Source organism: Myripristis murdjan, chromosome 4, assembly GCF_902150065.1.
Source record: "Myripristis murdjan chromosome 4, fMyrMur1.1, whole genome shotgun sequence".
Taxonomy (NCBI): Eukaryota; Metazoa; Chordata; class Actinopteri; order Holocentriformes; family Holocentridae; genus Myripristis; species Myripristis murdjan.
In genome coordinates, this window is record NC_043983.1 from 11276213 (window position 1) to 11294026 (window position 17814).

At 41.0% G+C, this 17814-nt stretch overlaps 1 protein-coding gene across 1 annotated transcript in view; it reads right to left on the bottom strand.

Annotated features, from left to right (window-relative positions):
• The window catches only part of faf1 (Fas (TNFRSF6) associated factor 1), a 70562-nt gene that overhangs the window by 14146 nt on the left and 38602 nt on the right, over positions 1-17814 (bottom strand). Inside the window, exons 13-15 of the mRNA XM_030050087.1 lie at positions 13295-13449; positions 5136-5272; positions 4897-4985 (exon numbers count right to left, since the gene is read on the bottom strand). Coding sequence (XP_029905947.1) covers positions 4897-4985; positions 5136-5272; positions 13295-13449 — 381 coding nt within the window. The remainder of the gene's footprint in view (positions 1-4896; positions 4986-5135; positions 5273-13294; positions 13450-17814) is intronic.

The following is a 17814-nucleotide window of genomic DNA, read 5'->3' on the forward strand; positions in this document are numbered from 1 at the left end:
CTTGGCTCATGTTGGGGGAATGCAAGCGATTATGGGAGAATTTCATGGCAATCCGCTCAATAGCTCATTATAAAGAAATAGATTAGGCACTGCATCACACTTTATTTGGACTGTCCAATGAAAATCCTGAGCTTACCAACTTTCTGTCAGTTGATATTAAGCTGAATATTAACATTGGACAGTCCAAATCATATCCAGTGTTTTGGAATCTAACTGCTGCTAATTATTACATTACATTATTGTATTGAACCAGAGTATATATAATTTCTAACTAGATAAAATGTTATTTTTTATGTTATGTTTATTTATTATGTATTATTTATTTCTATATCTTTAGCTCCACTTTTTTTTTTTTTTTTTTTTTAACACGCTTGGGGGTATACAAGGCTGCTGTTCACATGAAGTGCATGTGAAGTGACCTGAAATTGGCCCTTGAGGCTGGGCACACTCAGCACACTCACAGCAATCTGCTGTGAGTAGTCAGCCGGTTACTAACTACTAAGCTAAAATACAGACAACCATAGGAATGACTGAGGAGTCAGTGAGGTTGGTTTTGGTCGGAATGTGGCTGTCCAGCTGCTGCGTTTCCAGACAGACACAAAAGTCGATGTCAAAGTGGAATGTCTGAGTTGGGTAGACGTCTGTGGTCGTGTCTGAGTCTGTGCTGGGAGAGGAGAGGAGGGGAAGAGCAGAAAGACAGGAGACAGAGAGTGAAGGAAAGGACAGGAGACAAGTAAGTTCACCAGTGCTTGAGAACGGTACACTGAAGACGAGATTAGTGCAGTCTTATGGTTGACTTAACCCCGGAGACGGGATAGGTCTGGTCAGCTTTAGGATATATTGAAATTACTGTGGTTATTAGTACTAATGATGAATGATCAGACTGGTAAATCATGTTTTCATCATGAGTTATACTCTCTGCTGCATCTTGTGACATTATCACAGCCCATTTCCCTCTGCCTCTGCCAGGCCACGCCTGGGAAATTAACACACTTCACTCATTGTGAAGTGGTGACAGATTTCATATCCTTCCTCAGCAGCTGTACAACCTGTATAACCTTACAATGGTCCAAATCATATTTCTTATTTATCTGACTCATCCCTTAATGTTTTAACAGTGCTAAAAAACGAGTGTTAAAACTATATTGCTAAAACACAAGTGACGGTTTTGTCTGGTGCTGTCTAAACACAACACCACAACAAATCTTAGGTTGTTAGGAATTCATTGGGACATAACCTTGGACAAACATTTTATTCAGAGTTATGAAAGGCTGGTACTGGATGGAGGGCTTCATATTTACATATCTACCCTGAACAACATGATATAAAGGTATTTCAGAATTATCGAGTGATTTATATATGTATATACACTACTCACAAAAAGTTAGGGATATTTGGCTTTTGGGTGAAATTTATGGAAAATGTAAAAAGTTCACGCTACAGTGATATTATATACACTGGAGCATACACTGGTGATTTCCTCATCTCAAACAATTTCTTGAAACAAAAGCCAACAACAGTGGTGGATATACCACAACAAAAAATGTCAGTGTCAATAACTTGTCATGTGCCCTTGAGCATCAATTACAGCTTGACAACGACGTCTCATGCTGTTCACAAGTCGACTTATTGTCTGCTGAGGCATGGCATCCCACTCTTCTTGAAGGGCGGCCCTCAGGACATTGAGGTTCTGGGGTACAGAGCTCCGAGCCTCTACACGGCGACTCAGCTGATCCCATAGGTTTTCTATGGGATGCAGGTCTGAGAAAGTGCAGGCCACTCCATTCGAGGTACCCCAGTCTCCAGCAGCCGTTCCCTAATGATACGACCTCGATGAGCTGGAACATCAAACACCTGATGTGAATTTTGCCGTTAAACTCCTTGTTAGAGAACAGCAACTTGTGCAAAAAGTACTGAAACATTGAACAGTTGGATATGTGCATTCAAAAGTTTACAGAAGGTCACATTAAGTTCACCTGTAAAGGTTATAATGCATTTTAGGTTCATCCTGAAATTTCACCTGAAAGCCGAATATCCCTAACTTTTTATGAGTAGTGTATATCTGTAAGAAAGTACTGAACGTACAGTTGACACAACCTGAGCTGACACCACTGCTCATAGTTTGAATACCACTTGCTGCTTGTTGCAGTTAATGGTTATTTGACGTGTGCTGAGAGTGACTAATCCAATATAAAGCTGGAATAAAGTAGCAATAATAATGACAAACAGAATAGTTGTCACTCAAGAGTCACACACCCACCTGAGCAAGTCTAACCCTCAGGCTGTGTGTGTGACAGCACTCATTCCTCAACCACAGTTCCCATGATTGAGATGCTATGGCCACTGTCACATCAGCATTATTAAGATTGTGCAGCTGTGACAGGCTAGCTGGCTGGCAGACTGTTTAACTGTTCAGCTCGTAATATGGTGTGACACACACCTACAACAGCTACTGTAGTCAAACAAGAGATAGAAAGCTAACAGAAAAGCGTGGGAACAGAAGAGAGTATGAGCAAGATTTAATCACTTGCGCACTGTTGGAGTCAAAGTATTCATATGTAGTATATGATGTGAGAAGTAAGACTGGAGTCTTAGGAATGATCTACAGATCTAACTGGACTGCACTTAGTTGACTGCAAGCAACTCGGCAGCGTGTCAGCTGAAATGCAAATGCAGTAGAATAGAAACATATATGGTTCTTATTGCAGCTACCGAACAAAACAGTCACCTGTAGACCTCTTATCTCAAATTATTCAAATTTCATATATATAGAAAAAGACACAGAGCATGATTACTATAATACTCACAAAACTCTACAGAGAACCTGCGTGGAATATAGGACAAAAACATACAGAGTATTGTCTCTCTTGTTTGATGTCACTGAGTAAACATCTGTTTAAAGGAGGAGCTGACTGTTTGACTGTGACAAAGACAAGTGGTTCAGGGGGTCAGGTGAAAGTCTTTGACAGAGAGGGGACCTCCCTGTCGTACTGTCCCAGATTCCTGTCTCCGACATGAAAGACTAGCACCACTTTTCCCTGACTTTCTTCTATGGAGTGTGAGCCCTAATGGTGTTTGTCCACTTTCTATTGGATTAACGGAGGCAGTTGACAGACACAGCACAGCGCTGCCTACACACTAGACTGAATGAGAGCGGAGTCTGTATCCTGTGCCTATTCAAAGACCAAAGACTGTAGCTGGCACAGTAAACTAAAACTAAATGGAAACGAGGTGAATTGTGCGGTAGGCCTTCTCTGCTTCCGACAATGGTATGTATTCTCTGCTTGTCATTCCAAATAGGCCATAGTCTAACAATGCCTTCTGATCTGTCCCAGCATGAATCTCTCCAGCAGACCACTGTATTACCCAGAGTACCAGAGCAGCTCAGCTGTCCCAACCACAGGCCGTCTTCCCAACCTCATATTAAGTGACAGGTTATGTTTTATGACTGTAGTTACAGAAACAAATGACCGGTCCAGGCACTTGAGGGTGCAGCTTGGGTTGTTAGGACTCTGTCTAGAAAACCTTAGCTTAGCATTTAGCAATACAAATGCTACATGTTAGCATTACAATACTTCATGTGGTAACCATTTTGAAGTCTATTAACAGTGGAGTGGGGCCAGCAAAAACAGAATGTGAATGTTTAAATTCAACCCAAAAACAGGTGGTTTGGATGGGAACCCAAGAGTGGAGGACTGTCTAAACCACTTTCATGTTCTTCCCATTTAGCTTCACATCTCTGGGTGGAATTTCAAATGCTTAGCTAAATGTTTGAGGCTCTGACCAGAGAAAATGTACACCTGATTCTGAAAGCAGGAAGGGAGGCAAACATTTTTATTCTTCAGGCCATGGTGACTTGCTAAAAATCAAATAAAGGCAAAAATAAAAAGTCAAGTTTTGGACGTCAAAATTTTGAGATTGTTTACCCACTTAAGTGTCTGGTGGAACAGGCAATCTGACAAACCATGTCCAAAGATTTAGTGGCATGTGGTGGCTAATGCTTACACACCCTATTTGTAAGGGTCTGATGCCACTTTAAGTCTAGAAAATATGTAGCCAGCAGAAGGACGACTTTAATCTATAAGCATTTGTCTTCCTGCAAACCTTGTGTAGAGTTATACAATGCTATACAAGCTATACAAGGAGCACATTACACACTTTCTGCACATTAAAGTTACAATTTTTTATACAGTTATCTCTCACTGTCCAGCAGAGACTCCAACATATAAAGTTGCCTAAATGCAGCATCAGAAAAGTACACTGCACCGAGAATCTGATTTCTCAGTTGTAGATTTAACAAATGTAACAAAGGACCTGATGTATGCAGGATGTAAAGTCGCCTAAATTATTGTGTTATCATAACAGAAAGTTGAAAAACTCTCATTTTGGTTGTCAACAGATTTAAAACTCCAGTGTATCTCCTGATGGAGACAATTTGATTGGTCAACATTATGATGAGGTACACCACAGGCAGGTGCTTGCCAAACTACAGTAACCAAAATGTTCATGAAGTTCCAAAACGTAATAGCTGCCCAATAACAGAAATACTGTTTTTCAGTTAAAAACACAACCACAGAGAAGGTCACCCTCACTTCTACAAGCTCGGTACCAAATAATCACCAAAAAATGAGCAAAAAAAAAGATGCTCCTTGTGTTAGAAATCAATATAAAACTTTCTAAAGTTAAAATTACTGCAAATAATCTGTAATGAATTATTCTTATTGTTATTTTTCTTATTATTTTCATTTGAAATGAAAGAGCATCCATAACAGAAAAAAACATTACCAGCGGTAAACAGAATCAACCTGCATGTTTTTTTTTAACTAATCCAAACAACTTTCCACATCTCTAACAGACAGAGCTTGTCATTGATGTAGAACTGAGCTCCAACCTCACCTCATCTTTGATGTCCTCTTGTTGCTGTGCTGTGAAGATCTCCATCGCTCCCATTAACCTCATCATGAGTTCATCCACTGTCGAATTACCTGATAAGGAATAAAACCAACAAACAAAACAATTAAGAGAATTATACCAAACAACTTGAAAAAAAACCCCACCCATACAGTCTGGAAAGGACACAGTGATGCGATTTGAGCTTTATACTTTGCTTTTTACATTAACTTAGAAATAATTACCTTGAATAACATTTAAAACTTCGTTGGATGTGCGTTTGCCCATGACTATGAGGAGCAGGGGGAACTGGTCTGTCTTGTATGTCCGTATAGTCTGTGCGACCACGCTGCCAAAGTGCCTCGTACACATGGTGAGTAGTCTGGAAGACAAAGGAATCAATCCAATTCAAATTTATTTTTCATTCTATTTAAATCGCTTGATTGTTGTTCTTGGCACTGAACACATACTTCGGAGCCTGGAGTTTAAAAAAATATAGCAACAGAAAATACACAGGCCATCAGGCAACAAGACACACACACACACACACACTCCCACATACGCATACACACGTGCACACACGCGCACCAACACTCTCCCAAGATATGGAAAAAGAGCTCTATCATTTCCCATGCACAGCAGAAAAGAGAAATACACACAACTCATGGCATTAAGGACTTTAAAACCAATTCTGTTTTTTCTTATTCCATCAGAGTGACATGCTGTCTAAATTGGAACTGCAGATGAATTAGTATTCCTCACCAGACGCACAGAATTGATAGGGCAAGAGAGGATTTCTTATTCCATTACAAAGACAGAACTTTTTAAATTAACATTTCAGGGAGGGAAAAGGGTAGCAGGCAGCCGGGGCCCTGCCGAGCTCCCTGTAAATGTCATAATATTAATGAATTGCTATAGACTGAATGCAAATATAGATTAGCTTTTTCTCCCACCTTTTAATAAGATCTACTTTAATAACTTGCTGGTAAAATAGAGAAGTAATGGAATGGATGGAGGGATGGAGGGTCAGAGGGAGAAGGATGAATGGAGGGGATGTGGTCTGTGAGGGGGTGTAACTCATTAAAACATGAATTCAAAGTTGAGAGAGCGACTTGCAGACTTTCCTAACTGCAAAGTGGAGCACATCAGCTCACTGTGGTACTATTTACACTATGATCACTCCAGTGCATGGTGAAAATATCGGCAGACTGATAGAGCAGTGAGCTTCAAGGGATAGCTGCAACCCCTGGGCTAGAAGAAGACACTGTGGTAAAAGTAGAATGAATGCTATGATGCTTTAGGAATTTGATTTAAATGAAAATTGTCCAAAACGTTGAACTTTGTGTGACCTACATCTTGGAAGGAAGGGGTAGGGTGCCTTAATTCCTGGTGATCATTTTGTCCCTGACACTTGTCCTTGTAAAGACCTAACTCCAGGCAGACCATAACCATAGCCCACAGGGAAACTCTAACCTGTAATGAAAGACCACGGAACAATGGACACTAACTTGAAGGGAAACCCAATCTTAATTCTCCCATCAAGCACAAGCCAACCTCCTTCGGATCAATCTAAAGACTAAAGAGTCAGTAAAAATTCATCATTACAAGAAAAACAAACTGAGCTCTCTGGAAACACAAACGAGAGTAGACGTGTACTCAGCTGTCACAAAAACAGGTTAAAACTGCTGTAATTGGGACATAAGGCACTCGATACAAATCCACCTATAGAACAAGTACTGACACAACATGAGGTACTGGAGGAAGTCAGGCTACCCCGGCAGCTAGGGTGAACAGTTCAGCAGAGTTTCATCCAGCCATAACATAACATGGTAAAGAATGTAGCCTATACACCAAGCCCTTAGAGAACTTTCAGAGGTAAACCAGTGCAGAGGAAACACCTGCATGAAGTTTACAACTACTGTGAGCCTCTGGTTGGCTGGCTAACATGACTGACAGCTTCTAATCTGTCACCCACCCCACCTCCATCTCTCACTGCACATCCAGGTAGCTAAAATAGTTAATGTTTCCCTGGACTGTCGAGTTGAATTTGTTCATGTCAAAGTAGTGTGTGAAGATGTGAATGGAATGGTTGGACCTGCCATTTGCTTCACTGGGCAGCTGATGAGTCAGGCTTGTACAGTAGCACTCCAGGGAATATTTTTGCCAGCCACCTGTATGGCAATATGTATGGGAACCGGATGCTCTGCTTGCTCACTATGTAATACTCACTTTGTTTCAGAGCAAACATGGACATGTTTTGATTTGAAAATGACATTTTTTTCCTCTCAAACGGTAATCATGTTTTCAGCTCTGAGGATGTCAAGGTGACTAGTCAAGCGTACAGAGAAGGTTTACCTGATAGCTAATTTCCACTCTTAGTCATAAAGACACTAAGTTGCACTTCAAGGTCAACCAAAATGGCATGTATGAATATACTAGAGCTGGGCAATAAAACAATTGCAAAAATGACTGCAATATACAGTATTTTTCATCAGTACAAATATTAAAAAACATTCAATAAAAATGTCAATGAATTTAAACATAATTATATTCTGTGCTAGACACACAAACAGCCAATCACGTGGCAAGAATAGATAGCAGGCACGCAAATGGCAGACAAACTGTCAGTCACGTGGCAGGGATAGAGGACGGTCCAGCTGCATGCCCGGTTACGAGGGAGACACACACAGCACACACAAACTGCATGCTGGATTGTTTTGGTTAACTAAAAGACTAAAAGCCCTCTGAATTCTTCTGATTTCAATGAGAAGCCAAAAGTAGCCTTTAAATGTGACATAATAATTATCTGATAATTATAGGTAGGTAATTATTGATAGCCTGATATGATACATTTTATCATGACAAGATTTTTGGCACAGCCCTAAAATACTTTGTTACACAGACAAACTATACTGAACTCTACAATCCAGCAGATTGAAAGACTGGACTGGCGTGGGAAAAAAAAAAAAAAAAAAAACTCATCAGGAGCCGTGTTCACATGGAAGCAAACGTGTAAGACATTTGAAGGAGCACTGACTGCACTCTGAAAATGATTTAAGAGTGTTTATCTACTGATAGTTTCAGTGTTTGCCATGTGCCAAGACAGTACAGTTCCTGTATGTTATATCACATTCATTTCCCATGGGTGACAATTACACTGGCATGCAATCAGCGGAACTCCTTTTATGCATAATTAATCATTTAACTGGGAGGACTGTGAGAATGCAGCGAGGCAAAGCAACAGGCACATTCCAACAGCAGCAGGTTCATCACAAACATGCAAAATTACACACACACAGGCACACTACGCATACACGCACACACACACGCACACACACATACACACACACACACACAGGATACCTTAAAAGTCTCTGTGATTAATGCCAATCACTAGTCACTTTGGATCGACCATAGAGCGTGAGAATGTGCAGAAATAGTGTGTGCGAGTGAGTGTGCACATGTGCATGCATGTGTTAGCAGCAAAGCTGTGACTAGCTGTGTGTCATGAAAAGCTCCAGATGTTGCCTGCTTTTTAATGTGCAATAAAAAGGCTCAGCTGGGGCAAAAAGCAAAGGAGGCGAACGGGAGAGAAAGAGAAAGGAGATCAGAATGAGGGAATGAGAGAATATTCTTAAAAGAAATAATGGTGGGGTGAGGTCAGGGTGTGAGTATTTGTTAAACGGCTCCTAGCAGGGGGGCAGGCTTAACTCGGGAGGTTCTGGGGAGAGGGAGAGAGGAAGGTGGTGAGACAGAGAGAAGATGGGGGAATGGAGAGAGATGGAGAGAACAGGGAGGAGATGAGAGGAAAAAGCTAGAGGCAACATGAGGGGAACAGGGAAACAGAGCAGAGCTGAGGCTAATAAGTTGGCACAGTCAAACCTCACCATAGCTAAACCTGGGTATGATTTGATTTGAAACTTTGATAGCATAGGCTGAATTTAAATTCGTATAACGTGTATAATGTGTGTGTACACGTATACAGACCATTTCACTACCAACACAGGAGAGTTAATTTGCAACATGCTGATACTGTGACTATCGCTAGACTGATAGAGATGTTTGGACTCTTAACAGTGCCCTGTATCTCTCTCACTGACCCTCTGTCCAGACAGCTTAGACAAGATCTCCAAATCAGGGGCCTCATAATGCAAACACACCACCATTTGTTAGCAAGCCACCGCCCTGCTTCAAAAGGGTGTCTGAAGATGCAGAGAAAGTGTGTGCACACTAATGTGGGGGCTGAATGCCGGCAATTAAGATGTCATCTTCAAGCTTTCAAGTCACTTTTTTCTTCTTCAAATTGAAATTTACGGCAGCTACACTGCAGTATGAGGTGGATGGAGCAAGGCACTGCTGAAAGCTTGTCTACATGAATTTCCATAGCCATTAAAATTCTCTTAGTGGAAGCTCTACAACCAGGTATGGATGTTTCAGCCAGAAGATTTTTCAGACAGTTTCCATTCTAATGCTTTGCAGAGCTCCTTTCTCACAAATCTAGTTGCATGTCAGAGAAAGCCTGTCCAGAGGAGATGAGTGATCTATCGCACATACCTCTGCTCCAATGAAATGTACACAAAAGACTGTAACTGCAAAGACTGTCACACCCATCAGTAGCAGGTTGGTGGGGTTCGTTTTGCCTATCGCCCTACATGTGCTGATCACAACATCTTACTTTGGCATGCCTTCAGTCACTTTACACCATGATTAATGTTATTTTAAATGATTTCAGTAGAGCTTTTGATAAACAGTCATATCTGATGGCCAGAAAGCTATTCCATTTGGGTAAAATCCTAGACTTACAAATACATCAACAATTTCCAGACATAAAGAACTCAAACAGGTCGACTTGACTGCCCATTAACACAGGACCCCACCGAGGTGGTGTTTTACCACCAGTGCTTTAAAACAGCTTTACAAATGAAATCATGCACTTCACCAACTAGTGTAACCAGCGGCACCTTGAGATAAATGTCAGCAACACCGAAGATATGATGATCAGTTTTAATTGCATCAACACGAGTCCCTCTCTCATTTACACAGTGGTGTCTGTCATTAAGAAAATCTACACCTCTCCAAACATGTTGGTATTGAGGCAGATGGCAAATTAAAATTTGATGCATGTGCAGCAACAATGTACAGGAGGACGCAAGAACAGTTTAATTTTGTAAGGATTGAAAGTATTTTAATGTCAGACGGGGACTAACGTCATTACTATATTCATTTGTTGTGCAGAGTGTACAAACCCTCGGCCTTGTCTGTCCTATCAGATCCATGCACAGGCACAAATTAGAGTGTGCAGTTTGCTATACCAGTAAACCACCTGGTCTTAGTCAAAAATCTGTGTCCAACCTGTATAAACAAATGTTAATCAAAATTTTAGAGATAATGACAGATAAAGAACAACAATCACCCATTCCACAGCTATCTACACTATATTACCAAAAGTATTCGCTCACCTGCCTTTACTCATACTATGAACTGAAGTGCCATCCCATTCCTAACCCATAGAGTTCAATATGATGTCGGTCCACCTTTTGCAGCTATTACAGCTTCAACTCTTCTGGGAAGACTGTCCACAAGGTTGAGGAGAGTGTTTATAGGAATTTTTGACCATTCTTCCAAAAGCGCATTGGTGAGGTCACACACTGATGTTGGTCGAGAAGGCCTGGCTCTCAGTCTCCGCTCTAATTCATCCCAAAGGTGTTCTATCGGGTTCAGGTCAGGACTCTGTGCAGGCCAGTCAAGTTCATCCACACCAGACTCTGTCATCCATGTCTTTATGGACCTTGCTTTGTGCACTGGTGCACAGTCATGTTGGAAGAGGAAGGGGCCCGCTCCAAACTGTTCCCACAAGGTTGGGAGCATGGAATTGTCCAAAATGTTTTGGTATCCTGAAGCATTCAAAGTTCCTTTCACTGGAACTAAGGGGCCAAGCCCAGCTCCTGAAAAACAACCCCACACCATAATTCCTCCTCCACCAAATTTCACAGTCGGCACAATGCAGTCTGAAATGTACCGTTCTCCTGGCAACCTCCAAACCCAGACTCGTCCATCAGATTGCCAGATGGAAAAGCGTGATTCATCACTCCAGAGAACGCGTCTCCACTGCTCTAGAGGCCAGTGGCGGCGTGCTTTACACCATTGCATCCGACGCTTTGCATTGCACTTGGTGATGTGTGGCTTGGCTGCAGCTGCTCGGCCATGGAAACCCATTCCATGAAGCTCTCTGCGTACTGTACTTGGGCTAATCTGAAGGTCACATGAAGTTTGTAGCTCTGTAGCAATTGACTGTGCAGAAAGTCGGCGACCTCTTTGCACTATGCGCTTCAGCATCCGCTGACCCCTCTCCGTCACTTTACGTGGCCTACCACTTCGTGGCTGAGTTGCTGTTGTTCCCAAACGCTTCCATTTTGTTATAATAGAGCTGACAGTTGACTGTGGAATATTTAGGAGCGAGTAAATTTCACGACTGGATTTGTTGCACAGGTGGCATCCTATGACAGTTCCACGCTGGAATTCACTGAGCTCCTGAGAGCGGCCCATTCTTTCACAAATGTCTTGTTTCACAGTCTGCATGCCTGAGTGCTTGATTTTATACACCTGTGGCCAGGCCAAGTGATTAGGACACCTGATTCTGATCATTTGAATGGGTGAGCGAATACTTTTGGTAATATAGTGTATGTAAGCACAGCAAGTGAGGAAGCGGGCACCCATTAGAGCAAAAAATATTCACCCAAAGCTTTAGCAACCGTTTCATGACAGCTGCCCTAAGGTTTCATCTTCACTTCAGACTAAGGGACCACCACAGTACTTAGACACTTTAATAAACACAGAGGCTCTTATTGGTTTTTAGTATTTTTCTTATTTTGTATTTTAATGTTTTATTCATTTTTTACCTTTCCATTATTTTGATTTTATCTTTTCAACTTTCCTTCCATCTTTAATATCTCTTTTAATGTCTCTGCTTTTGTCTGATCTTTATGGTTTCTAAGGTCTGTATACCTTTGTCTTTATTGCTCTGCTGTCTACATGGGTATTTAAATGGAAGTTCCTGTTGCCAACCAAATTTACCCTTTCAGAGATAATAAAAGTTATCTTGACTCTTGACTCAGGGAATATCATTTATTGAAAGCCATTCAATATCCACTTTATTTGGCAGAGCTCCCTATTTATGCAAACGGCTTGCTCCTCCAGACAGTGAGCCACATATAAATAAAGCAAAGGTATAAAGCATGTAGTTGGGGATGAGAAGCTTGGTTACTGTTCAACTAAACTTTTCAGTGGGCAAGACATGGGATTTAAGTGAGTTTGAACATTATGTAATCAGTGGTGACAGATGTGCTGTTTCCTGTATCTGAGAGAAGTCCACTATCCTGAGATTTTCATGCACTACAGTGCCCAGAGTTGGCTGAGAATGATGCTATTAACAAAACATTAGTGGCAATACTATGGGAAACGGCTTGCTCATGAGAGATCAGGACAATGGCCAGACATGTTCAAGCTAACAGGAGGGCCACAAGAATGCGAATAACAGCTCAACACAACAACGGTGCTCAGAGGAACCTCTCAAAACGCACAGCTCACTGAACCTTAAAGTGGTTGGTCTTTAGCAGCAGAAGACTATAACAAGATCTGCACCTGTCAGCTTGGAGCAAGATGAAGGTACAGCGGGCAAGTGATAATCAGATGACAGAGGAGTAGAAAAATATTGTGATGTGCAAATGGCAGAATCAGAACTGGCATGACCAACCTGAATCTATGGATACTTCTGGAATGTTTTCTGTGCAAACATCGGGCCCATTATTATCAAGTGAGCATCATTTATTATTTAAACATCTGTGCTGTCCAGGTGTTTCCCTTTATGGCTACAGTTTACCATTTTGAAAGGGGATAATTCAAGATGAAAAATACATCATCGACTCTAGATGGTTCCAGGAACAAGACAGTGACTTTAGCTTCCTCCAGTGCTGTCCTGAGATCACGACCCCGTGTCAAGCACCTTTGGGATGAAGTGAAAAGGGATGCTTACAGGATGAAAATTCCCTATGGGACCTTTTTAGCACCTTCTTGAATCTATACCTTGCAGAATTGAGCCTGTTCTACAGATGAAAGGGACTCTTATCCTGCACTGCAGCTGCAGCTGCAGCTTGGTGTACTTAATATAGTGGACATAGAGTGTATGTTTCTTACTGAGACACATACGCACGCACACACATAAAATCTTTGGGAGAATTAGGGAAAAAGTTCATTTTAAATTATAATTACTGAGATTACATTAAAAATCTGTGTTCACATTCATTTTGAAGGGGAAAACAGTATGATATTATTGATAAATTCTGCGGCTCCATTCACAGTAGGCCACCAGCAAATAATCAAAGATCCTGCTGGCTGTCTGCCGTACCTGGCTTTGTTAGCTTCTTTAGTGACGTCCCAGGCCCATGTTATGAAGTTCTGGCTCAGATAGGAGACGATGGAGTCAGCACACATCATCTGGGAGCAGAAGACGTTGCTGAGGACACTCTCATCATTGTGGAGGTAGATGGCCAGCAGCTTTCTCTGCAGAGAGGAAAAGAAAGAAGAGAGAAAAGGAGGCAGAGAGAGAGAGAGAGAAAGAGAGAAAGATGGAGAAGGAAAAGACGTGAGGTCAACATACAAGTGGTTCCGTTCTGGATGATTTTCTTGACAGGATGGAACAGCCACTAAAACAACATGTGGCACAAAAACTCTACTGAAACCAACACAACTGAAGTTTCTTTAGAGGTCCTTTAGTAAATATTTTATTTTCTAATTCAGTAAAGCAAAATAGGAAAATTGACAGAAACACGGGGAAACATCTGGAAAATTAGGATCTCCCACCAGAAACAAATGGCTATTTTAAACAATTTGATATTCTCAAAAAATCCAGCCTTCTCAGCACTGCCTTGTATGTCCCTGTAGCGTGAGATCTCTGAACCGTGTGTCTCATAACTTGAGAGATATTTCCACACTACATGACCATAAAATGACACGAGACACCATTAGGAGCAGAGGCAGCACTGCTCCCATAGACCAAAGCAGGGCCACAACTGGCGAAAAAAGCAAATACCACACAAAATCAAATGGAGAGCGGTGTAAATAAAACTTCTCTTGGAGGCGATGAAGATATGGAGAAAACAAAACAGACAAATCACTCTATTTATTTTACACCAAATGCCAGCGGCCTGTTCAGGTTAGTAGCGGCAGGGCCAGACAATATTGACGAAGCTCCAAATCCAAGGATATTGACACCATCATATAAGCCTGGCAGATTCTCCCCACTGACAAACTAATTAAAAAACAAACACACCCACAAACATAAAAGGTTCCAGGGGGCGATGTAGGAAATAATGCTCTCTAAATTACATGTGACTTCTCTTGCTATAAAAAAAACAACATCAACAATAAAAACTTCTCTCTCAGTCTCCACTTCGCTGTTTTTTGTTTTTTTTTTTAATGGTTTTGAAGGGGGACTCAAGGGGTCTGTTTCTCGGGAGCAGTAAACTAGGCTACAAACGTAAAAAAGCAGAAAATCTACAAAGGGCATAAAAAGTGAGAGAAAGTGAAAGAAGAAGTTGTGCTATATTGTGGCCTGTGTAGAATAGGAGTGGGAGAGCACTGCTGTGTTTGCTCAACGATTAGTGCTTTAGAATAATCTCCCGGGCTCCTAGAGAGAAGGAGCTGGGGGCTCATTCATTGGACCGATTCAACGGCCTGAAAAGATTAAACACTCATGCTGAGAAGACAAGCAAATTCAGTCTTGAGAGAGGAATGAGTGAGAGAGAGGGGAGGGAGAGTTTTAGAGCATTAAAAAAAAAAAAAAAAAAAAACCCCATACACACACAAACGGCAACACACATGCACGGACGCACAAATGCGGCTGTGTGGTACCGGTAAGTGAAGGACTCATACTCGCATACATGCTCAATTAGAGCAAGTGTAAAGACTAAACAAAGTGGGCATTTTGGCCAACTGAAGGTTCAAATAACATCAGCTCCTTCATCTTAGTTAAACTGTCCATAGCCCTCTGTTCTCTCCTCTCTTTCAAGTCAGATCTTTTGTATTGCTTTTCTTAGCAGGGAGGAGCAAATCCCCAGTTCAGCTAAATTACTAGGTCCAACCTGAGCGAGATAGTGACCCCATAGCCCTTCCTGACACCTGTTCACCTAAAACTTAGCTTGCTTTGTGTGTGTGTGTGACTACAGATTGCACACAGCAGAATACTGTCAGCTCTGACGTGGCTCAGGGCCTCCCACTGTATAATCATCAATCCCACATCTGGTATAAATCTTAGAGCCTCCCATTCATACGGTACCAACATTTTTCTAAAGTTTCAAAATTGACCTGTGTGTAAATGAGGCAGAGGCACTGAAGATTTTTCATTGTGTTGTTTGCCCAAACTCCCATGTTAGTCAGAGTGGATCTTGCACATACGCTTTTGACACAGCACTGATGGTGCTATTGGTTTTGTATCATGTATCAAGTATGCCGGTTCGAACTGCCCCTTATTGGTCTTGCAGGACGTATCCTGACCAAGTGACAAAGCCTGACTCACATCTTTGGAAGCCGTGGGCCTCCCTTATCAGGCTAAACACACACACTAGAAGACCCAGAGAGCACTGAACACATGATGTACAACAGTGAGAATCTTTGGCTTAACACTGACTCTATTTCATTCACTAGCTGGCAGTCTAACTTACGCTAGACTTATTTTTTTGGAATGACTGAATTCAATTCAAGTTTGCAAAACCACCATGATTTGATTTTATCCAAATTTGTATATCTATTAAATAAATGCGGGCAATAATGTACGACTACCCCTTTTCTTCTGGAAAAAAAAAAAAACAGAATTATTAACATTATTTATTACATAAAAAAACACAGCTAACCAAAAAAAGTTGTAGTATATAGTATTCTGCTCACTCACCGCAATGTTAGGTCTTTCTTTTTACTAAGAATTGTGAATGACTTGAATCAAAGCATTTTATATAGATGACGACCAAAGTCAGAGTGATTAATTCCATTTATGTTTTTGGCCGAAAGATTTCAGCTGAATCGTTAGTATTTATAATTGATGCCTCAATGCAATGAATGAATTGTTAAATCCGAATGATTTACTATCTAACGTTTCATCAATACAGATTCTTTAAAGACATCTGGCATATGGTATATGTTGACTGTCTCAGATATGCTTTAGGAAAGCACACCATTCCTTTTTATTTGTGAATCATTCTAAAACAAAGTGAGGCAAAAAATTTTGTAGCCCTCATGGCAAAAGCAATCTCTTTCATGCTACATCTCACAACAGCTCAACTGTAATTTTGTCCTACTCCATGTAAACTGTCTGAAAAGACAGCTGAACATGAACCCAAAAGGGACATTTTCTGGACTGTGCTATTATCTGTAACATGAAAATCAATTCTCTCTTCTGTCTGTGCTGCAATCAGATGAGTCTGAGAACACACACACACACGCACGCGCACATCATTTTTCCTTCGATATGGCTGGTTTGTTTTGCTGGGGCAACATGACACTTGTGAAACAAGTGTTTGGCTGGTTCTACCAAATGAATCTCTGTACTGCAGGTCATTAGGACAGGCAGGTGTTATTTTCCCGTTTCCATGACATGCACCCATAAAGACACAATTCACACAAACAGATACCTCGGTGTGTCACACAAAAGAAAACTTTACAGGCTCTTGTTATGCTCTGTGGGTAATCCAGGGTATGCTGCACTGTCTAGTAATCAGCATATAAAACCACCTCACGACTAAGACTCTGCATCACCAAAAAAATAAAAATAAAATATTACAATGTAATCAAAAATTTATCAAATGTAATCAACATGTATTGAACCACCTCAAAATGTCGGATTCTATACACATTCTTTATAGATATTTTAATTAAGGAAATTGAGTAGGTGGCACAAATACAAGTTTCTAAGAAAATAACACCCATCATGCATTATGATGCGCTTTCATTTAGGAATATCGTAACCTGCATTAAATTTAACGTATCACAGTGCACAACATTTCTATTTATTTTCACCAATACATTACGAATTTAAAACAAACATCCTTTACTCTTATCTTTGCTATCACTCTCCACCATTTAGTATCTGATGATGAGACCACACAGTGAAAAGAATGTCACCTGTGACAGATACAGTGGCCACTGGTTTTAATTAGGGCACAGTCCTAATGAACTAACATTCAGTGGATGTTATTTATGAAACATTGAGGGGAAGCTTTTAATCGTAAGCATGTTTCACAGGGAGAGCGGTGAATGAGATACACGCACAGACAGAAAGGTACAGAGGAGGAGAGAAGTTGAGAAAGTGATTGTTCCACGGATGGCAGGCTCAGTCTGGAAAAACAAACACATCAAAATGAAGAGCTCAAATGACTGATCCGGTGACCTCCCACACACAGTGGGAAAACACATTCAGATCAATGCTCAACCACACTGGAGGCTCTCAACACCCCACTGAAAACACATTTCCCCTTTTTAACATAGAAACACAAATTCAGAATGACCCCTCCTGTTTCGGACAGTTGCCTAAGTGTGAATAAACGAATCAAATTCCATTACATGTTTAAAGCCGAACAGTTATCTGTGTATGGATGACACTGATTATCGATTGAACAAATAGTTAAAATATCTTTCATACTGCACTTTGCAAATACCCCAAAAAGCTAAAGTTGAGCAGATGGCACAATAATTTCACTTCATTCTTAATTTATCTATTGGTGGGTGCAGCCCGCAACTCATGAGTCAGTGTTCCCAGTGATTTATAGCATTAGATCTTGATGACTTACATCAAAATGCCATATGGCATCCAAGTTGGGGTGACGTGAACTTTCCATATTGCCACCTGTGAGGGGGGTTTCTAGAGCAAATTTCTGC